Raw genomic sequence first — 24,863 nt, forward strand, 5'->3', positions numbered from 1 at the left:
AAGCTATATATGGAAATGTCAGGCAGGTACAAGAAGAAACAGTCTTCTACTGAGCAATACGGAAAATGGAAACATTATACCAGTTCTATGAAAACTGCACTGGCTCCTTTTTACTCCTAGATACAACACAGGTCATCCAAGCTAACATATAAAACAACTCATATGCTGGGCCCTAACTCTAAGATAACCCCTCTAAAAACATATTGCCTAACAAGGAAAAGGATTGCAAATGTTTAAAATTGGTTTTGGTGTGTTTACAGTGGAGAGACATCACAGTGCAATTTAATCTTCCTAACAAATTATGCCTAAAACAGTTAATCAAAAATGTGCATATTACTATAACAAATTAAAAATAATTGTTTACATGCCTCTCATGTCTGAAACGATGTAAGTGGACAGTTACCTTTCAAATTCATGAACAGCCTAAGCAGTAGGAGAAAAATACTGTGCGACTTAATATGCCGGTACACGATACCAGCTTAAAACCATTCATTTAAGTTCATTATATTGTTTCCATCTATATTTAATCAGCGTTCAGCCAACCAACATAGACGTGCAATAGTTTTAACAGTGTGCCTGTTATTTAACCTCGAGCTTGTTATTTAACCTCAGTTTCTGACATCAATCCACACAACTTTAATGTGTACCTCTGAAAGACTATCTCAAAATAAATTATTCAGCTGCTGAGAAAGCATCTTACGTATGTTTACTATGCAAGGCAAAAGCACAGCACACAAGAATCTTTAAAATATACAGTGTTTTTAAAATAAGCATACTATTTAGTTTTAGTACTTAAGTAACATCTTGTGTGTATGTTTAATATACTTGATAATTATGAACTACCTCAAATTTAGAAGTTACAAGACGATGAAAATAAAAAGGTTCTATTGTCTGCTCTTTTCAGTGGTACAAAAATGTGACATCTGATAAAAGACTGTTTTTTTTAAAAAAAATCAATGTGTATACATATTGTTAACTTTCCAGAATCAGATGTACTGCTTACAAATAAACTCCTAAAGTACTGCCACTGCCAGTAAGTTTACATATGCTTTAGTGTTGCCCTGTTTTCCTTCTCCCTTTTAAAACTTTTATTATTATTATTATTATTCAGGAGAGATTTGCAAAAACAAAATTCTACAATTTCCCATTGCTATCTAACATCCTCTGCATATAAGCGCCGTGCCTTTACTCTTAACTCCTGCTCATTTTCATCTTTTCTACCTTTCGCTCCTACTTCTATGTTCGACGGAACTGTAGTCCTCTTCCAAATGATTCCCCAGTCATTCCAACACGCTGTTTTCTTTCACCTTTTCGTTTCCCAGTCAAACTCTGATATGAATCTGCCAGCAACTCTTCTTTCCTCTGTCTACAGTTCTTAGTATTGCTATGACAGAAGACAGATAATTTGGTTTAGCTGTGAATTCTTATTTTGTCTGATAGTGATAAAGCTGCTATCTATTTCCTCTGTTACCTATATTGGACACCATACCATTGTTTATTTTTCATATTGTATTATTCTTAAAATGAAAAATGCCTTTTCAACTAAGGTAACTATAATAAAGGCAGCCAAAACTTTGAAAAGAACCTGTTTGCTGTATTAACACAGACCACTACCAGCTGGACAGACTATGTCCTCAAATCCCTAGCACTTCAGAAAATGTGTTCCTGTATCTCAGATCCTTACTATTTATGTTGCAGGAAAGGAATACACAGTGCTTTATGCACATAATGAGACATGTTTCCTTGAATAAATTTTCAGTCTAATTCAAGCCTGGTAGGGAGTGATGATGAGGGATGATAATCAGGCATGCAAGAAGGATGAGGATTCCAATAGGAGCATACTGAATGCAACATTGGGTGATTTATACCAATTCCCTACCATGCTCACTCTGTGCCTTTAACAACAACATATTCACATCACAAATAATATTATTTATAGCTGCATTTTCTTTTAACAGAATAGACAAGAAGAAACAATTTATTATTTTACAGTTATTTTGTATTAATTTTATAGCTTCGTATGCCTGAGGAGACACTGTTATTCCAAATTTTTATCTTGTGTTTACAACTGCCTGACAATATTATCCTTTTAGCTAATATTTTATCATAAAACTAGCTTTCATTTTGTTAGAAAGTAAGGTTTTTAGAGAGATTTTATTGTATTTTCTGAAATTGGTGAGATTTGTAGAGACTCTAACTGCTTGTGGAAAGAATTCCAGAGTCATGGACTTGTGTACCTACTGCAGAGAACAGTTCCATTGATCCAAAAGGACCCAGCCAAAAACAGGTTAGATGAGACCTACTCCAAGGTCACCTGAGCTCTGTCCACTGATGCTACAGATAAGGATAAGGAACAGAGCACTTCAAATTTGATCTTGTGCTCAGCAAGGAACTAATGCAGCACCTAAGGTAATGCAACAACAAGTTCTCATCATCCTGTCTTTAACGGTTGGGCCTTTTCATACCGAAACAGCTGAAAAGCAATACATCATTTTGACAAAAAGCAGTTGAAATTTTGAATACTTGAAGTAACAAATATGTGGATATACAGGACAGATGTCTTTTACAGCACTGAACCGGATGGAAGGGTATTCTCCTAATCAGTTTTAGATAGGAGACAAAGTATGCTATTTCCTTTAGGTATCCAGGTCTGCATATGCCATCTAAACCATTTAAAAACTCCTTTTCCCAAACTTCAATATTAAAAAGTAAATATCCAGGTCACCTTAGGAAAATATGAATACAAACAAAAAAAAAAAGTCCTAAGGTATAGAGTAAGAATCAGGGATATATTCCCTCATACTTTCTGGCTTCTGATTTGGGCCTTAATGAATACTTTACATGTTCCAATAGGTGCATATAGGAGGGTATGTGTACATAAATTTTTTTGTACATACATATATATGTATAGGAAGAAATTTCAAAAGCAAGAAATATAGTCTAGGATACGTTTCCCACACTTACGTTCTTCATAACTCTACTTTTTATTCAGAATCAGATACACTATCATATTATACAGTTTTCTGAATTAACTAATAATTTAAAAGGGGTTAGATTGGTAATTCCCAAATGTACACTTCTAAATCACCAGTAAACCAAAAGGGTCTTCTTACTACAGACTGACTGAAACTTCTCCCACATATAGATCATTCATCACTTTTTTGTTCTCTCCATTCTACCTGAACAAATTATAAAGAGTGGTTTTAATATTTCAGTTGCATGCATCATCACATCCAGTCCAATACTGCCAGTTCCAGTTACAAATGTTTATGAGACATATTAGAGAATGAAATAGAAATATTCATATGAGAAATATACAGAAATTTTCTTTCTTATAGGAAATAAAATTAACTTTTACTGCTTTTATCCAGACTTTCAAAATTAGAACATACGAACTCATATGTTTGTATTTTCACATTATTTCAATTAGTATGAGGGAACAGCTTCAAATAATGTCTAGAAGATATAATGCTTTCCAAAACTAAAAATCAGTCTTCAAACAGCAAATAATATAGCACCATAAAGTTACCTTGACAGTTAATGCCTTTTAAGTTCAAAGAACAGGAAAAACTGGTGGTTTTGTTTTTGAGTGATACACGGACAACCTTAGAAGTTGAGTCTTGCATTATATTGCCATACATTACCTACTACAATGAGAGGAAAAGGACTATCATAGCTTGACATGTACAAAGTAGATTATGAACCATTAAGTTGAGGGGGGGTTTGCTGCCTGCCTCTATTAGAAAACCATATGGCGTAAAAGAATATTGAAAAAATAATGAAAACTTATACAGAAAAAAATATAATCATATCATAGTTGCACTAAGCATGTTGTTTATAAATAAAATCTTACCAAGCACATTTGAAAAAAATTATCAAACTTTCACTGACATTTCTTCGCTTTTCACAGCTGTATACTGTTCTAAAAGCTGAATTAATGCAGTAAAAGGCAGCAAGATAGGACAAGTATAAGAAGTGACTGAGTCAACTTAACATGACTAAACATAGGTGCCTACAAATGAGCTAGGTGTTAGGGTTTGCATCATAGTTAGTACAAACAATGGAACCTAGAGAGCTATCAGATGACCAGCTAGTAGGACTCAATTCACTCAATTCAGAATAGCAGAAGTTGGAAGGAACCCCTGGAGAGCATATAGTCCAACTCCCCTGCTCAAAGCAGGGTCAGCCAGAGCAGGTTGCTCAGGGTTGTGTCCAGTTGGGTTTTGAGTATCTCCAAGGTTGGAGACTCCACAACCTCTCTGGGCAATCTGTTCCCACCCATTGTTTCACCATCCATTGCCTAAATACAGAAGTTTAGGCCATCTGAGATGCTTTTGGATAAATCAGACATCCACAAAGGACAGATAAGACAGACCCATGATGTTTTGGGGAGGCAGCTATATACTGAGCCTGGGTATCTAAAATGGCACTGGATGCCTATGTGTGAGCGAATGAACAGAGCCACAGATGCCTAATTAAAGCTAAATTAAAATGCATTTCAGGCTCCATTGATTATTGATTAAATCCCCGTTGACTATAATGGGAGTCATAATACACAAATAGACACCTAAATGGAGCTCTCAATCCACCACTCAGTATCCACCATAACAGTGATCCTCAGTAATGTGCGGGGGGGGGGGAAATCAGAGCACTGAGCCTCTGTCGTCAGAATTGTTTAAGAACAAGTCAGACAAACACGTATCAAGAATGACACCAGTACAGTTCATTCTCTCCGAGCAAGACAGATCAGGTAATCTTGTACTGCCCTTTCTGGCTCTCCAGAAATCTGTTTAACATTTCAGATTAGTTTAAAGAGACATACTTACAGCATGTGCTCCCTGTATTGTCCGTACAAGGTTGATTCCTTTCCATACATATATATCTCCATTAAGTGCACCAGAATATGTCACTTCATCTCTTGCACAGGCCAGGCACAATATAGTTTGGAGATCACCAGTTTTGCCAAAAACACCACGTTTTGGTGTCAATGAATTCCCACACAAGCTCCAGAACTGCAAGATAAAATGGTTAAATTCTATAATTTAGCATGTACATCTAGGAGAAAAGTACCTTGCCTCCAAAAGACGTGATCTTCCATACTCTTCTCACTACTTTAGTTCTCCAGCTGTTTAACAATTTTTTATTTAACCAACCAACTTTATCTTTCCATAAAACCTACATAGTAAACTAGGTGAGCAAGAGTTTCTGGTATCAGTTTCAAATCAGACTGAAATACTTTCAGCAAATTGTAATTTTTAAGTTGGCTGTATTTTCAATAATTTTTGAAAAGTGTTTCATAACAGAATTAGTAGATCTTTCTTTGATATAAGACAAGTGGTGAATTTTCAATTTGCAAGTGCTGCATTTGTACTTTATATTACTTCAGGCATCTATAAGCTGAGTATGTAGGTTTCAGATAGGGTTGCCACTTGCTCCATTTGCAAGTAGCTCATTTTGTTATAGACTTACCGCTTGTCATCAGAAACACTGATCACATAAAGCGGCCATCTGTCTAAGGCAGACATTTGAGAGATCTTTCTAATAAACTGTTAGCATGTGATTATGGCAATGATGTAAGGATGAATTTCCCCTTTGGTGATGCAATGTGCACTATTGACTCCTAAACCAAAGACGGGCTTGACAAACATGCCAAATCTCTTGTCAGAATATGGCACTTGCCAAGCAGATCTCCAGCTACACTCTATTTTCCGACATCCCTTCAGACAAGCAACAATTGCATCTTCCTGTCAAACCCTCCTGTCCACACATGTAAGCGTGCATTAGAAAGTCAACAGGCTGCTGGACAGAACTCGTAATCCAGTGCTAAATATGAAAGCATTTCTTCATCACTGCTAACAGCTTACATTTACATTGTGTCACACGTCTTCCCTGTATACTTGTTTACTAAACTACATTTCAGAGCAAATTTATTTGTTACCAACAATCTATTCAAAATTCTGAGCAGATAACTCAATTAGTACAGGATAATGTAAGCAATGTATCAGTGAAGAGATTTTTGTACTAACAATACTTTAATTAAAAAATAACCATAGACTGATTAGACAAATCCCTGTATCTTAACTGTTATTTCTTTAATCACAGCTCATGGAGTCACAGATTATGTTGTTGTTTGAGAAGTAACTGCACAATTACTGCATAAATTAGACATCCAGACACAATACGAAAGCAGATAACATATCTGAGAAAAGTAATTCCTTGATATCTGTTCATTTGGAATTGTCTACATAGCTTAAATCATATTACAATTTGCTTAAAATTCTTTGTGAGGTAACAAACACAATAATATTACAAACATGGAAATAATTATTTGATATCTAAAGAAACATGAAGAAGGAATGTGTTAAGAAAAAAAAGACAAATTTCTTGCCTGATCAAAATACTTCTAACTCTCTAGAATTCAGATTTTTATTTAAAGTCATCTCTAAGGAAACACATTGTTTTTAAAATGCTCAGAATATTATTATTTTAAAACGCTTTCAAAATCCTCGAAGTTGCTAAAACAAACTTTTACTTGTCTAAAGAGATAGGTATTGACAACATAAAGACACCTTAAATATATTAAATCATGGTTGGCAAATGTTAGCTCACTAGTGGCATAATGGCCTTTTTAAATCTTGAAGCAGAAAAGGATAACTACTAATCAAGCTTGTGGAAATCTTTAAACCAAATACTAAACAGTATGCTAAATCAATAAACCGTTCATACATATTCATCTAAGAGTTCATTGTATAAAAAGCGACAAAATTTTCCCACCATGGGAACCTAGGTGTAAGAGCAATGCAGAACTTTCAAGCTGCCATCTACTGCTTTTATGCGGTAACACAGAAGAAGTACATGGGAGAAGGGAGTGACTTTCCTCAGGAAACACATGTGATGGCAGTCAGCACTGATAATCCCGCTGACAGAAGGCTGAAGGAGGAACTGCTTCTGTATGCCTGTTGGTACATGGATCAAAAGCAGCAGAATGTTTCTGTGAAATACTTGAAAAAGGTGTGACCTGTCCAAATTATGAATCCTCTAATGGGCAGTATTATTCTGGTGTTCAAAATGACACAGACAGGAAAAACAGCAGCGAACAGAAAAAGAATTAAAAAAAAAAAATCAAGCATTTTTCCTTTATCTTTACACTATATCCCTGTATTCTCTCAAACTGTAAGATGTGTTTTTCATCTCTGCAGTGTGCCAATTCATTAATTTCTCAGGGAGAATCAGAAACTTGAGTACCTGAACCAATCTCAAATCAGTGTACTTTTTCTTATATTCTCTTATGCTATTTGGGATCTCAAACAGTGTATTTTAGACTACCTAAAATTTAAATCGTATCATGATCATTACATATGATGCTCCTGACAACTGTTTCATTCCTTCTGCTTTTCTCTGCCAGACCATGAACGCCTTTGAACAGAGATGGTCTGTTTTCCACTGTGTATATTGTAAAATGTCTAGTGTAATCAAGTATGATCCATGAATACAGTTCCTAAAAATTAGTATTATGCTTATGGAGAAACTTTTATGTTATAATTATATATTCCTGTTAGATTCTATTTTTCACATATTTCACAAAGTATAAACTAGTACCTTAAATACTTTATGAACATTTATTTCATTACCTTGATGTGTTTTACGCCACAGCTGACAAGCTTGTTTGGCTGGTACAAATCCCAAGAAATATCAAATATCTGCATAAAAAAACCCACGAATGTCAGTAGAGATGGCCTTTCTAGCATGAGCAAGTGAAAACAGTAACAACTCATATCAAACTAACAGACAATATGCTCTCCACTGATCAAAAGACAACAGAAAACATATTTAGAAACATTTTTGAAATGTTTTAAATAGGACTATTGGAATGACCTTTTCATCCCTTCCATTCAATAGTTAAATCGCAGTGCGCACCTTATATTGTTTTTGTTTTTTTCCAGAGTAAGTACAATACATAATAAAATAACATAAAGGTTCATTTATGGACTAGAAAAATCTAAGAGATTTGTATTTTGATTTTCCACAGTGGGATTACAGTCTAAGTACCACCTTAATTTAGCACTTTCCATACCCACTCACAGTCACAAAAAGCATAGAAAAATAAATGAGTTACATGTTTTATTTTAGAAAAAGATTTACGTATCTTAAATATCCAATATCTTAAAGCCCAGGCTTTATGTAAATGAAATCAATTTCTATTTGTAAAATATTTTTTTGTTCAGACAAAGCTCTAGTATGTGTACATAGACATGTTTTAACAAACTAAAAGTACATTGACACTTATACTGTTTAGTTATACTTACCCTGTCTGTATGACCAGGTGCCATTGATAACAACTTTCCTTTTCTCCAGTCCCATACACATACTGTATTTTTTGAATCCAAACCAACTGAGACCAAACGCTAAAAATGTCCAAATTAAATAAATAAATAAAAATAACTCAAAACATTAAGGAAGTCATAATTTCGAGGGATAACAAAATCACAATAAATTTGAAGTGGAAACAATATCCATCTGTTGAATTGCATCATGATCATAAAAAAACCTAACATCATCTCAGATAATAACATAGTGCTGATTTACAATGTTTAATGTATAATTATATATATTATATATGGCAAGCACCAATCTGGACAAATTTACAGAAAAAACACAAGCAACATCACTGAAGTTAATGAAACTATTTGTGTTTACATTTAATCACATATAACTTGCAAAATTTCAGTATTTATTTTAAAAGTTCAGGAGATACATAGAAAAAAGATTTTCTTCAAAATTCCTACAACAAATAAAAGATTTAAAATAGTTAAAGGTTGAAAGGTCTTTTGTTTGAGTCTTCAAAACATGCATGAATAACTCTTTCTGTCTGAATCCATTACCAAATCAGAATCCAACAAGGCCCAAAACTTTCTCTAAAGGATTTCATCAAGTATACTCATACGCAGAAAGAGTGCGAAGCCAATTAAACTATAAAACTAGAACAGACCAAAAGATTGTTCCAAGGAAACACAGAAAAAAAATTTAAGATCTTCCTATGCTCTCCAAGCCTTAAGATCTTATTCTCATCTGCGAAGATATATTGCAAAAATTTCTTTATACAAATCATTGATCAGAATAGCTAACAGTCCACTTATTACATCCGTTAATCAATGAAAATGTTATTTGTGCTATACAAATTCTTAACAGAAAAATTTTAGCAGTATTAAAAACTATACAAAATGAAGTTGTGTAGTAATTTTTTTAAGGAAGTGAAGTTATTTTATTGTTTATTCATGAACTGCAACATCTTAATTTTGACAGATGAAAGAATTGCAAATCTTTCTGATACAATTTTTTCACTGTTTAATAGCTAATTCTTATACATATTCAGGAAAATTTAATTTCTATGTAGATCAAAGTGAGTTTGAAAAAAAATTAAAAACAAACCTCAGATATAAGCAAAACTTTCCCCAAAGACAGAAATCTACTTCCAATAATACTATTTCTTTACTGTCTGAAAAGTTCAAAGATCATGGGAAGAACAAGAAAAAAAGAAGTTAAATGCAAGTGATCTACATATTTCTTATTTACTAATGCCAACTTCAAGTTTTCAGATGCTCCAAAGTCCAACCTTTCTGTTCCACCTGAGGAAACGTTCTCAGAAAGAACACTAGTTTCAAGTCTAGCTACACCTCCAAACAATTCAATTGCAGCCCTACTTCCGAATGAGAGGAATAAAAGCAGGCTAGCTCTACAATTACTAAATAGGCATTACACAAAATGTGTGTGTACCAGATATAAGCTGAAACATTTACTTCTCAAAAAGGGAGATTAAACGATGTTTTCAGTTTCTCCTAAGAACCAGAAAATCTGGATTTAAAAGGGCTGGCAAAACAACATATTTTGCAGATCTTTCTGGACTAGGTTATGTTTTACTGCATTCCCATATGGAGACAATTCTGATGACATAGATTTTGAAAAACCTGTATGCAGCTTCCCTTTGAGAACACAGAATTCTAACAAGTGTTTTGAAAAAGGTGATCATATGGAAATGCTGAGAAAAGCAGTCTAGATTCTGTCCATTTATTGCTTTAAATATAAAAATCAGTACTTTAGATCCACAGATATTCCTAAAACAAATCACGCATCTACAGTCAAATCTCTCCAATACACACAGGAAACACCTAATCTCTTTCTAAGAAAGTTTAATTGTGAAGGGACTTCAACAAACAATCTTAGGTAAACTTGGACCTTCAATTATGAAGGCTGTTCATGAGAGCAACTGAGAAAAGGGTTTATACAGACAAGGATGACATAGACATCACTGCCAACTAGAAATGATGTTCCAGAAAGCAGTTGACTCTGAAAAGCTGTAAAAAGTGAGAAGTCTAAAATATAAAATTTGTAAATCATTATGACAAACTCAAAACTTCCCTACAATAATTTCAGGATGTTTTAACAAAACCAACACTTACAACCAGGCTTTCCGCTACTTATGTTCAATATCGCTCCGCTTCATATCATAGTAAGGACAGCAACTGGTCTCTCCAACATTAAACCTTCACTTGGGAACACGGTAATAAATAACAGAAATTGCTCTTTTTGGCAAGCAGGGGGAACTGAGAATATAGCTAAATCTTGAGTATCACATGGCAAGGCTAATTGGGAAGGGAAGAAGTGCTGCATAAGACCAGGCAAGCACTACTGCAGGAAGGACTTCCCTAGCTAGTACCTCTTCAACTACTCAACTAATATGTATTTCTCATTTCTAATGTAATACACCAACCAAACAAGCCTCTCTACTCATAGAAGCAAGTGTACGGTAAAACAACTTCCCTTATATGTAACAGCTGTGGAAAGCAATTTACTATTCAGAGAATGCTGTGAAGTAACATAGCTGTAACCCCATACAATTTATTTCTTATATCTTGGATCCAGAGAGATGAATGAGAGTCTACTTGTTTTTTCTTTTTTTTTTCCTTTTTTTTTTTTGCATTTATATTATGCTAAACAGGTGGTCCAAATATGGAGAGCCATGAGCACATGCAAAACGCATGACATACAAGGGGATACTGCCCAAGAACATCTGGTGTTCAAGATCAGCATCACAATGAGATGGCCAGGGCTTTGCACACAAGACAGGGGAGGTCAGCTGCCTTCAACCATGTGGTGCAACCCTGAACTGTGGTCCACAGGATGGAAATGAGAGAAAGAGAAGAGAAAAAGAAAGAGAGAGAGAGAGAGAGAGAGAGCAAGAAAGAGAGCAAGAGATGTTTTTACAGCCTCCCTGGGCCTGACTGTACCTTGAAGAATCTCCCTATCACCTCATCTTCATTCAAATCTCTTTTGAAGTTACACTTTTCTTGCCAAATGTAAAAATTTGTCAGTCACTACTAACTCCAACATTTTTCTGGACCTGAGAATAAGCAGATAAAACCTGGGTCAATACATTTCCTTAAAAAAGAAAAAGCTACAAAACAAGACTTCTGACAGATATACAGTTTCTTAAGGGTGTGAAAAAAGAATGTTAATTACATACCTGACCATCTAAATCAAAAGCCAAGCAAGCTATACCATGTGTGTGAACATCTTTCAGAACAGATACAGTTTGCACAGTGTACGAGTCCCACACACAGATATATGGTTCTTTTCCAACTTGACCTGTTGCCACCAACACACGCTCAGGATGCAAAGCCAGGCTGCCAAAAAAAAGTAAACCATTTAAAATACAAAAATATTTTTGCATGAAACTTTCTGCATTTGTCTATTTTTTGCAATAATATTACTCCTTAAAAATTATTTTATAATATTTTTCATTAATAGTAGATATAAACATGTTATCTTGTATCACAGATTTCACAATAGCTGTAAAATTTCCTTTAATACAGTCCATATCCCCACCTTTCTCCAGTTTGAATCTTCAAGCCTTTTTCCAATCAAACTCTCCAATATTCATTATCCTTCTGTTCCAAAAAACACAATTTATTAAATTAAGCCAGATTTTCATGTGCTAAAAATGATCTATTTTCCCTTTCTTGCCATTTGACATTTGAAAATACAAAGACAAAGGATATGGAACTAAAGCAGTGTTTAGCTGTCAATGGAGAGAGATATACATCTCCAGAGGCATTTCATTCCAAATATTATTTGATGGTCTTTTCATGAGAGGATTGAATAGCCTTCTCAAGGTACCTCTCCACTGACGGTGTAGCAAGCCAAAGCATGATTAGCTTAGACTAGATGGCTACAGTTAAGTGAGATGAAGATCACCTTAAATGTCTTAATTTTACTATAGAACAATTGGAGATAGTTGATTTCGAATAATTATTTACTTTTAACATTGCAGAAATTTTCTTAGAGTTGATATTTCAGTCTTTCAAAGTCCACAGAGGATCTCTGCAATATTTTTGTCAAATCAGGGACCAAGCTAAAGAGCACGTTAGTCATTAAGACAGTTTTTTGCTTTGTTTATGCAAGCAAGCTGCAAGAGGGGACATGAGGTCTGTTGATTCGTATGTCATAATACAGGAAAGTAAGAAAGAAGAAGATATTCTAATAGAAAACCAGCCGAGGTATTTGATGAAATTCTACACAAACTAGGTACAACAAGCCAAAGTGAAATGAGAAATGTCATATGTGAGACAGGAAAACAAGCTTTTGAAAGGTGACTATTTAACTTTGCTAAGCTAATTTTGCCCCCCCTTCCCACCCTCCCAACAAATCATAGAGGAATGATCTTGGGAGACTGGAGGGCTGAACTATGAACAAACAGTACATGCATTTGTCTTAACATTACTTGGAAAGGAGAGAGGTGAAGCACTTTGCAATGATAGTAAGTTCTGACACCTGAACATAGATTTTGATAAATGAAGCTCAAAGCGTGGAGACAAGGGGAGTCTATATACATAGTAGAAACAGGCAGGATAAAGCAATCAGGAAATGATCAGAAAAAGATCAAATTAAAAAGATATATTTTTTTTTTCTGTACAAAAAGAGTAAGAGACAACTGCATTAGATTTTATTTAGTATTTCAGTAAGTCATGCTATACCATGCCATATACTTCTGTATTTTTCTATTATAACATAGTGTTTTAGATAGTTGCTATTGCATGAAAAATTCCACATGCACAACTGTAAAGAGAGGAGTACCTTTTAACCTTCAAAGGTTCTACAAAATGTAAAGACTCTGGATCTTGCAACTTTTCTTTGGGAATTCCTCTTCCTTGCTACTCTGCATTATCCTTGGTACCGGGAATCAAACAACCAATATTTCCCCACTTCGCTTCTCATCAATACCAGTTATTTCTCTGGTTCTATTGTTCCTTCTTTATTTGATACAGCAACTTCATAACTAAAAAAGAGTGCAAAAAGGAACTGGCAAACAAAACTTATCACATTTCTCTCTAGCTCTGCTACCTAGTCCTGACCAAAACCTGCAAGCACATCCCTTCCCAGAGCATGCACAGGCAGGTTATGTATGTTTGGGGAAATAGTAGAAAGCATCTGAAGCAGGAGAAAACACCACATTCAAAAGTATCTAATTTTTACAAAGACACCATGAAGTGGGAAACAAAGGCCTGATGGACAACAAAGAAATGCAAGAAGGGGAAAGAAGTGAAGAGACTAAGCAAGGAAAAAAAAGTCAGAGTGAAACTAAGAGAAAAAGTAAAAATAAAGCAGTTTTATGACTGATTCATGAAACCTGATGTCAGGGCTCTTCAATCCCATACTTAGCTCTACTATTAGTGCATTGTGCAATTTCAGGCAAATGAATCATAGGAACACAGAAATACTAGAAGAGATGAATAGATTAGGGTTACCATCCCACAACTGCAGAGTTGTTAGACAATTTGTTTGAAAAGCTCCCTGGTGTCACTCTGGACACACACATGCAAGAACACCCTGTACACTATACCTCACAAAACACTTCCCAGCACCTTGTAACTAATTTAGCATGCTTAGAACTAAAGTCCAAAACCCACAAACAATGCAAAGCATCAGAGACAGAAGGGACAACCGTTGCAAAGGCCACCAAAGGCTTAGGAACCTGCAATCCCACAGAATTTGACAGATGAAAAAGCATGGATGATTTCAAGAAGTGAATCATACACCATGTTGTAAGAGAAGGCAAAGGAAGTCTAACATAGCCTGACATTATGATGACGAAAAAGTTATATCCTAGTCCCAAATTTGGCAACTAACTCCATTCTAAGCATATTAGGTAAACATACAAAATCCTTTTCCCCTCCTTCTAATTAATAAGTTAATAATATCACAGTATTTGTTCATTCTGTATCATGATACAAAATACTTGCTTAAACAACTGAGCTCAAGCTCTGCCTTGATATGGGATAATGCAGCACAAACTAGGATCCAAAGCCTGCATTTTAATCACAGCAGACAATATTGTAGAATTAACAATCTCCTGCAAGCACTTTCCTCACCATTTGTTTCACACTGCGGAGTAAAGGGCAGGTTAAAGTACTACTTGCAAGTATTTTATCTCACTGGCTGTGGCTATCAGGATAGATAGGAGATGCTCCTCCTTAATATTCAAGTCCTGACTACTTATTTCATCCACGTGGCACTATGTAGTGTTGAGTACTGATGAAAGCTCAAGAACTAGACTGCAGTTTTAAGAGACCTGGAGACCCTTGTGTGTTCTTTCCTTTGTTGGAGTATGAACAGTTAAGGAGTCCTTACATACATAGCTATTAATATCAAAATATTGTATCTTGGTCTAACCTGCAGAATAAAAGCATTAATATAGTTCACAGATTCAGGAATTTCCAATATTAGAACATTCTTTGCACAATGGTCTATACACAGCTTCTTGTGGCAGAAAGAAAAAAAATACAAATAGAATGAATGCTTGAAAATGGATAATCATAGAAGTTTGCTATCCAGGGACCACTTGGACTCATGGATGTCATGCAGTTAACAGGAACAAACAATGAGTGTATGTTCTCTCTGGATGCCCCTGGTGGGAATCTCCAAGACACCTCTTCAGCTGCGAAAGCTATTGGTGTGGGCTCTACGGACTTCAACACGTTATCCTCACACACACTTTTTTGCATTTCTTCTCATATAGAGAAGAAAAGGAGGGGATTGCTTAGTGAAATAAGATGATTCTGCAGTCATACCAGTTCTTTTTACTGTCCTGATAATGAATGCGGGGATGACCTATCCAGACTAAATTGCTGAAACTGTGCTTGCACCTAGCCTATACAGCTAGACTGTAAAATTGCGTCTGATTTCTTTCCTCTTCATCGAGGGATGACTAAGCCAATGAATGAGAAATCGCTGCCTGTCCAAAAAAGGAAACAAATATTCCTAACAAGACAAGTTCTGCAGGCCTTCCTGCCTGCCTCCAGCCTTTAGGACCAGGCCTCTCCTAGAGCAGAAACTGGATCTAATGTAGTACCTCCAAAGAGGCAGAGCTAAATTAATACATTCAAAAGGCGTAAGTGGTTTTAAAACAAAATAAAAATTAGGCTAACAAAGTGTTAGGTCAAACTTACCAGAAATTGGCTATAAAACCTGACACTCTTCTCAGAAGAGTTCAGTAGAAAATTCCAAAAATCTGCCTGCCACTATTGCAGCAACACCAAATAGCCAGACGTTTAGAGAACAGAGAGTTCCACTGATACATCTGCCTGATAGCTAGGTATTCAAAGCACGCTGAAATTCAGGATTACAGTTTTAACAGTATATTGAAAAGGGGTATGTTTCTCAGTTCAAGGTATTTAAGCTTCTCTTTTATATTTTATACAAAAACTCCCTTCTAGAATAGCACTCAAGCATTTCCCAGTATTTTGAACAGACCTACACATTGTACAGTATCTATGTTAGATAAATGATGTTAATTATTAATGCCTTCCTCTTGAAAAAAAGTATAAGAGCTGTAAACACTATGTCTGTTTGGGATGAGAACAGAGACATGGATGTGACCTTCCAATTTGTATTAGATTTTTAGTGGCGAGGGATCCAGAAGAACATTATACGGCAGACTTTTTATAATAATAAAAAAAAAAATCAGCACTTTTCCATCTTTTCTTGTTTTCTCCCGAGCATTAACAGGCACTGATTAGTACAGACAGGCTGCAGACGAGGATACAGTATTAAAGATGATGTTTCCTTAGCAACAATATTGGATGAAAATCTGAGAATACATTCATGTGACTATTCCCGAGCTTCATAAAACTAGGGCACCAGTAAAATGCACAAAAGAATACTGCAATAAAATCTCAGCTATCTATTAACTAACAATTAATTTCAAGCGCAAAATTGCTTCTATGACAAAATCCAGAAAAATCTTTTCATTAAATGTTCACAGAAGTTTTAAAGATACTTCTTCTGTTTACTTGTGGATATTCTCTTATTTGTTGCCACTACCCGTGTTTCCCCAGAAAGAATCACAAGAGAAACTGCACATCATTTCTGTCAAACCATGTAAGTTATTATAGCAGGAAGAGTTGTAAGGGTTCAGCAAACTTTTCTTATCAAAGTTTAAATAGATCATCTCTGGACACATGTATTTCCCATAGAAAAAAAAAAAACAGAATCCATCAAGGAGCATCTCTACTAGGGTCTTCCATATACTTACTGTCATAACACAAGTAATGTCACAGACAGCTTTTTGAAGACTTCTTAAATAGTATAGCACACAACTTTAAAGTAAGAGAGACTGATAAACTGTTCGGAATTAGGGTGGAAAAAAAGAATCACTGAAACTATATACTGATTATTCTCAACTGCAGTTTCTCTCAGTACTGCTCCAAATTCTCACCCTACCAGATCTGAATAGTTTTAGGTTAACAAGAAATAAGAGTTGAGGCTAACATAAAGCTTGTCAGAAGAGTCTAGTAGGTCCATCATCTGCACACTATACTTGTCATTCACTGAAAAAAGAATACATTATCATTAAGACATAACAAAAAGTACCTATCAGAATTTCTATTTTGAAGTTTATTCTGAAATAATTTCAGAAGATTAAAATAGCAAGGCATCAGCTCTGAAAACTACAGTTTTAGACACTTCGTGTTTTCCATTCTCTTATAAAAGCAAAGCTCTCCATCCAGATATTCCAGAAACTTTGATGCACTCTTGCCCAGACCAGCTGAGAATAAAACACAGGAGATCTATAAAAGACAAGTGGAAACTGGAACAAGAAGCTTTCCAACATTGAATTTGACAAGATAACACACTAAAAGTTTGATTTTTCTACTTTTATTTCTGGTAAAATGTGTCAGATTTCTTTTTTTTTGCTGGAATGTAATTTTTTATACAGGAATTTTTTTTAAGATAAGAAATACACTAAAATAGCTTTTATTGTAATTTTAATTGGAAAAGACATCATATTTTCAAACACCAATGGATTCTCACTTTGTAAGGCAGATCCTCCACATATATAGTTTTCAGATCTATCTAGAAAAAACAAGGGCCATTTTGACTATTCAATTTGCTGGGGAGATGACTAAGAAAAGGATCATTTAGATTTACAGTGAAAGCTCATAAAGATCTCAATCTGTTGAAGATAATTTTAGGGAGCAGTAAGCAGTCCAACCAATGCATACAATGTTGAACAAACTGAATTCCAAACAGCTCTGGTTAAAAATCTGCACGCTTCTGAGTAACAAAAAAATTGGAGGACAGTTCTTTATTCATCCTAAATGTCAAAATCTTACATAGCTTTTGTAAAGGCTGATTTAAAATTTTGGTTATTTTGCATTCCCAATGAATAAAATAAGGTACTATGCTCTTATTGGGGCATCTTTTCTAGACTGACAAAAAATTATTGTCTCTCAGCACCTGGAAATTTGTCCTCAAAATTTACTCCATCAGCTAGAGTTTATCTGGATCTTGACACTTTCATATGAATCTATGCATATTCTTGAGGACACACTTTTTATTTATTATTTATTGAAATAACCAGCTCCAACACACACACTCTACATGATGTTAATCGTTCTCAGAAAACATGTTGCAAAGGGGTCTCCTCCTCTCTCATATTTCAGTAGCTTGTAACTACTGATTGTGGCTGCCCATTTGCATAACATTCAAACAAGCAATGCAAGAGAATTCAAAAGTCTGGGCTCACGCCAATGGGAGCCGTACAGCAAAGTAGCATGGACCAAAATCTAGTTTATCGGAAATGCTCATACAGTCCACAGACGTTGCTATCATTTATAGGCTCAACTGACCCCCAAAATACTTTAACAGGATGGTGGAACCAAAACTTCACTTCCTTTGTCTGCAGGCTTGTTTATAAGCAACCTAAAGAATGTTAAAAATAAAAATTTCTTTGGCCTTTTATCTGTTCCAAAACTTCTTTTGAAATATGAATGATTTTGCTAGCGCAGATAGGAGAACTCATGTTTTGATGGTAGTGTTGTTGGGTTTTTTTTAAACCAAATATTCTACATGATCTTGACACTTAAACGTTAAAAAGAAAATTAAAAAAAATTTTTTTAACATGCTCCTTGGAGAAGAAGGCTGCAAATTTATTTGAATTTCTCATGAACAAATCTCTGCAAATATTGATCTCAGAAAAGCCTGAAATATCACACACTCCAAAAAAGTTCTGGAGAATAACTTGCTTTCTAAGACAATGTCCCATTGTCTTTTAGCAATTATTCATACAAAAGAAGCAATATCTTATTTCTGATTATAACAACAGCTGGTACAACAATGTGACCTACTAAAGCCTGAAGGTAACCAAGGAATGGAATACACCTAAAAAATCCAAGTTTGTTCTTTCCTCGTGAAACAATGCAATGACTTTGGCTCATTCTTTAAATCATTGTTAGGCATAAACTGTCAAACACCCCCCACACCCAATAAGAACAGTAAAAAAGAAAAAAAAGGAATGCAAAAGAACAAGATCTGGGCAAAGAAGAGATACCGCAATCAACTGTCAATAGCTTAAAAGAGTGAAGCAATCCAGCTATTTAGCTCCTCTGGGTCAAATACTTTGATGACCTCAGGAGATCCCTTACCAAATCAGCAAGCACTGTTAAATAATATGGTCAGTAATCTGTCAGTTACAAAGTTAAAAACCAGTTCTTCACTCCCAAACACATTTGGTGAAAGTATACTAATCCACAAAATGATTAGAGCTAAAAATTGAGGCACTATAGAATTAAATTGTAAATACTGATCTCCCATTCTAACCAGGTGACAATCTAAGGAACTACTTAATTAACGCAAGTAAAGATTATCATGCTCTAGCCACTGAATTTCAAATTTAATTTCAAATTATGTTTACAATGAAATACAGGGAGAAAGGGAAATTGAAAGACAAATTATTATCACGATTATAACTGCTCTCATTTTTCAGTGCAAGAAAACTCACTGCACTATTTGAAGAATTAGAAATATACAGAATAAAAGACTTAAGGTCAAAGATGTGTTTACTCCAAATCTGTTAGCTAGGAAAATTTCAAAGCATAAATGCTTTCCAAACAAAAAATATTCTGGATGTTCCCAACTCTATGAGCTAACTAAATAAGCTTGCGTGACGTTCAAAATTCTCGTATTCCTAAAACTTTCATTATCATGGTACAATATTCAAACCACATTTTATGAAAGTATCTCAAAAGACTGTTACAAATTTCATATTGTCATTACTGTTTGTTTCCTTTCCAGAACATATTTGTTACTTTTTAACTACTAGATTAATTTTCCTTCTATTCTTTTTGAAAATTATACCAGATCTTCTAGTATTATAAAGAAAAAAATTGTGTATTATACAATTTTCTTTCACATTTCTGAACAAGCCACATAGATTAAACAGCATTTTATTCTTCTCTCCTCTGGCCCATATTACAAATAACTTATTTGAATATGGGATATCTTATCATTTGAATATCCAGGAACGGAGTAGTGGAATAATTAGTGTGACTTTTGAAAGGTTTTTCTTTTACAGAGGTCACCTTGATAAAATTAGCACTTGGCTTAAAAATAAGGAATGGTGGGAAGAAGGCAAAGGCAGAGCTGCTAATGAAATAAGCCGACATAAGCATAATATTCTGTGCTTCAACAGAGTTTATCTTATTACAAACCAAGATAGGGTTAGAGTAGAAAGGAGCACTAAGGCATCCTTTATCTGGCCAGCTTTGGTGACTGCATACCCCTAGATTTCTTCCTGAACTCATGAGAACACCAGGCCTATAGGTGTCCCACAGGTGTTAGTCAGAGGTGCTTTCCTACAGGAAAGTAAAGTCAGACGTATATATTACTTGTCTTTAATTTACCATTCCAGCATCTAACTTCATGCCCAGAGAGTTGAGAAGGACCAAGGTAGCACTTAAAGTTGGGACAACCATCTGAACCATCATTTAGAAAAACTATACAAATTAGATGGAGACCAGAACACTCAAAAGGAAGTGCTTAAATTTCTCAGTTTTGCCTTCTGCCTTGTTAACCACTTAAACAACAGCATTGACATATAACAGAAGTATCTAAATGAAAAACTGTGTGTTAAAACAAAATAACTCCTCCCTCCCCCCACCAAAAGCATTAACAAAACAGGAAAGCAAGGGAAGTTGCAAGAACACTAAAAGGACTCCAAGGTCTAAGTGTCTTTGGTAGGCAAAGATGGTTGTTGTGCATGTGGACTCACAAACTTCATTACTAAAAAACACCACAAAGGAGAAGATGGATATATGGCATTCATGAATAATATTTTACAGAAAATGCAGCTCTTCAGTCTAAAACTATATTTATCTCAAGAATAGGGATCCAGCCGAATAATTCCCCATAAGGGAATGTAATTTCATAAATATACGCTGTAATGTGCAAAAGATAAAGTCTCGGTTATTTATAAATGAATTTATTGCTGAATAATGTTCCAAAAGTTATATATTCTAGGGTGTTTATTTCTAGGGTAGAACTTGATAAAGCATAAAGTAAAAAAGTAACCGGTAATTAAAAATGCAAATACCATCTAAAATGCAAACTAGATCTAAAAAACCCAACCCCAAACCTTTACCAGTTTTCCAAATTTTTCTGTTCTTTCTATGCAAGTACTCTGGAAGAAAATCTAGCTTAAAATGTCACATTCACCACAGTAAATCTTCAGGCAATTTCCAGATGCTGTCAGATGCCTTTGTCTTGACCTAAGCTAAAGCATCATTCACCTTGCTTGCTCTTGTAAGAGGGATTATAAACAGAGAACAAGGATTAACACAGTTCTGAAAGTCAGGAGGAGGTTTATATAGTTGTCAGCTAACCAAAACGTAGAATTAATCCACTCATTCTGTGTCCATGCTGTCTTGATAAAAATGAGACATCTCTTCTCATGTCATCAGCCTAACGACAAGGTCCACACTCAGTGTGGACCACCTTCAAATGACTAAACTGCTTAGACATTTTTAAGTGATTTCTACCCTTAGTTATTTTTTTCCAGTTAATTTTAGAAAATTGTATAGGAGTATCTGTGTGTGCACTTATCTATACCACAGTCTGGCATTTTCAGGAGCCTTTCTATTAAAATAAGCTACTGTACAATTAAGAAAATTGTAGAGTTACTATTATTTACAACATGATATCAAAGCAGTTTTAGTCACAAAAAATGCACTACATAAACAGAAAGAAGCAAAGCAGTAAAACAACTCTTCCATCTTGTCTTTTAGAATATCTTTAGAATATAACTGTGTCATATCTACAAACTTCATATTCCAATTCTGTTAAAGACAAAATAGAATATGTAATCACAAGTGGAAAGTATGAGTTAGAGATGAGATCACAATGATCCTACTATAATTATGGGCACTTTATAAACATCATTTTTAGCTTGGACACATTTGCTTTACTGTTAGGTCTGTCATTTACTACAATTTTGTTTCTCTTCCATCCCTGGTTCAGTTGAACACTTCACCCTAATTAAGCATTCTATTTATATATAATTTTATGTCAAATATTTAATACAATATAGCTTGTATGAAGACACACAAAAAAGAAGTTAAAAATGTAATACACCCAGTAGTCAACACAACATAAAAAGAAATATTTTCCTGCATGTTATCTGTCACAAGTCTGACTGAACCATCAATGGAAGTACAACCAGTGGTGCTACAAAGTCAACCACTTTGTTCAATACAACACATTATTCTCTCCAGATTTACAGCACTAATTCTTTGGACAGGTTTCTCTTTTTTGAGGGGTTAGGAGTGGTGGGGAATTTCAAGAAAGTCTGACCATTTGAAATAAAAATTATTTTTTTTTTCCCCACATAAGAAATTTAACCCCTAGAATTAGAGCATATTTTCATCCTAAACTGAACACCTTCACTAACCAAGCTATCTACCCTACACCTAATATATTTCAACAAGCGTATAAGCATTCTACAATTAACGGTAGCTCTTGACTGTTACGCAAAGTCAGTGATGCAAATATCTTCAGCATACGTCTAGCAAACACAGGCTTATAATAATTTAAGAATCAGATTAATCCTCTCTATGAAAACCTCCCTCTAAGCAATACTGCTCATCAACTGGCTCATTTATTTTTGCTTTATTTTGACAATGTCTATGATATCCTTTTAAACAGCTATTTTAACCAGTTTTACAGGATTGCTTTAGAATAAACAAACTTCTTTCTTCTTATTAAAGTCCTGGTTTAGTTGTTTTTTTTTTTTTTAACTATGAAGTCCAAAGGATACTGCAACATTAAGTTATTATGTAAAGCGTGCATCAAAACATTCAAGTCACCTCTAAGAGCCTAATTTATTCAACAAATTTAGGTCAAATTTGTGTTGATTACGATTGCTAGAATGTAATATGGCTGGAAGAATGTAGTTCAGAAGCATACAGAATTTTAAATGCTTTAATGAGGTGGGAAAGCAAAACAGTAGTTAGAGCAATCTTAAGACAGGCAGTTTTTTATTTCAATACAGATCTACATGAATTTGTCTGCTAAGACATATTAATGGAAGATAGACAGTGTAATTCTTAACTGGCTTTACATCACATCATTCCCTCTAGCTCCTCAGAGTTGCGTTCTTTCTACCAGCGTCCTCCAGGCTCTGACTACCTTCAGAGACAAGTTGGGATTTTGAAAACTGGAATTAAATTCTAGTGAATTCAACACTATAAATGGTAACAAGATCTTTGAACTTTTCTCAAAATGCAGTTCTTAACCAGCAACCTCCTTAGAAAAACTTCTTGCGTGGAAACAAGGTTCCCCATCACCTGGTACAAGTAGAGCAACTTTTATCCAGAGCCATGGAGAGTCCCTGGGGAAGAAGGTGCAGACTATCCTTTTGGCCTGGCTCTCCAGTCTAGGGAGAACAAGGCACTGTGAAGGCATCATACTGCTCTCATTGCCCTCACTACAACTGTACTTCTGTCAAACGTTAGACAAACATTTGTTTCTCAAATTTGAGTTAAACAGTCATCCACTCCAAGTTACAGACCACAGCAATCTGTGTGAACAGGAAGGTTTGAACCCCAACAGAAGTCTAGGGTCAGCTCCAGTGTCCTCTTATGCTAACCACAAATCACACCTGCTAGCTATTAAAATTAGGATTCCTTTCAGTGCAACCTATGCCTAAGTGAAGATTTGCTGAGGACTGGCTCCGAGATGGGGTATGCATCCCAACAGTGTGTTAGCTGAATGGAACACAGAAATCTCTTGGAATAAATCTGAAGTAATATTGTTAATATTTGAACTGTCTAAAATAAATTATTCCTGTGAACAAAATGGCTTACCTGAGTTCAGGAAAAGAAGCATTTCAACTCAGAGGTCAAGAGGAGTTATTACTCCTTTTGTATTAATCCACTGATTTTCAGGACAGGATTATCATTCTCATGCAAAACAATGCTTTTCTCCATGGAGAAACAATACTAAGATACACCCAAAGAGAAAAGAGAACCCTCAAAAATATTTGTCAAAGATGACTCCATGAATATTTAAACAAGAAGAACTTGGACTTCATTATTAGGATGAGAGTTAAAATAGGATTTTTTATTTTTTTTTGCTGACACAGGAGAAAGTAACCAATGTTTTTGAAGCAAAAGAATGACTGATCTGGGCATACAGGTTAGGATGCTCATCTGTTTAATCTCCAGACCAAAGCAATAGGCACTATAAAGAAAAAAATCCTCTGAAAAAGCTTGGAAGATCAGGCAGTGGCATGAAACAAGAAAAACAGGAAAAACTGCTGGGTGGATTGTCCCCTGCATCTGTCGGAATAAAATCTGAATATCCAAGGCTTTAATTGGAGGATAAGCATCAAGCACTATCTTACAGATTCAATTGAAAAGAAGTCTATCAAGAAACCTCTAAATAATAATGAGGACCTCCAGTTAATGGAAAGTCTTTTTCAACTAGGCCTAGGAAAGTCATTCTGCACAAGAGATCCAATATTTCACTGGAGAATTAATAATACAGATATTCTCTAGAAGCTAGGTAAAATATAAAGAAAACCCATTTTTCTAACAGAAATGGTCAAAAAAATTTTCCTTCAGATGCAGTATAGAAATGGAGTATCTCACCTATTGTCAAAATAATAATACTATGTGAGGATATGGTCTTTAAAGGACAGATTTTTTTCATGTTCACAGGCTGATGAAGATATCTCTAAGACTAATTTCACTCAAATCAGCTGTCAGCCGTTAACAAATAACACAGTTTGTCCACTTTTTTAGTAATCCTGACATCACTTTTGGCATGTTCGTGACTGAACAGCAAGCTGAAGGACAAAGACAGGAACTTGAAAGTAAAGGTGGTCAACAATAAACTTCTGGAACTTCTGCTGCTATCACGCAAGTACACAGAAGCCACTGAAAAATTTCCATATATCTTTTGGAATATGACTGACAGAAATCATAAACCTGGCTTAACAATTCAATCATATAATTTGCTACCAAGATTTAAGG

The 24,863-nt window shown here is 35.0% G+C and overlaps 1 protein-coding gene across 1 annotated transcript in view; it reads right to left on the minus strand.

The window, feature by feature from the left end:
• EML5 (EMAP like 5) overlaps positions 1-24,863 on the minus strand; it is a 128,206-nt gene that overhangs the window by 89,005 nt on the left and 14,338 nt on the right. Inside the window, exons 2-5 of the mRNA XM_067295610.1 lie at positions 11,522-11,681; positions 8,307-8,405; positions 7,632-7,700; positions 4,827-5,012 (exon numbers count right to left, since the gene is read on the minus strand). Of these exons, the coding sequence (XP_067151711.1) occupies positions 4,827-5,012; positions 7,632-7,700; positions 8,307-8,405; positions 11,522-11,681 (514 nt within the window). The remainder of the gene's footprint in view (positions 1-4,826; positions 5,013-7,631; positions 7,701-8,306; positions 8,406-11,521; positions 11,682-24,863) is intronic.

Source organism: Apteryx mantelli, chromosome 4 (assembly GCF_036417845.1).
Source record: "Apteryx mantelli isolate bAptMan1 chromosome 4, bAptMan1.hap1, whole genome shotgun sequence".
Classification (NCBI taxonomy): domain Eukaryota; kingdom Metazoa; phylum Chordata; class Aves; order Apterygiformes; family Apterygidae; genus Apteryx; species Apteryx mantelli.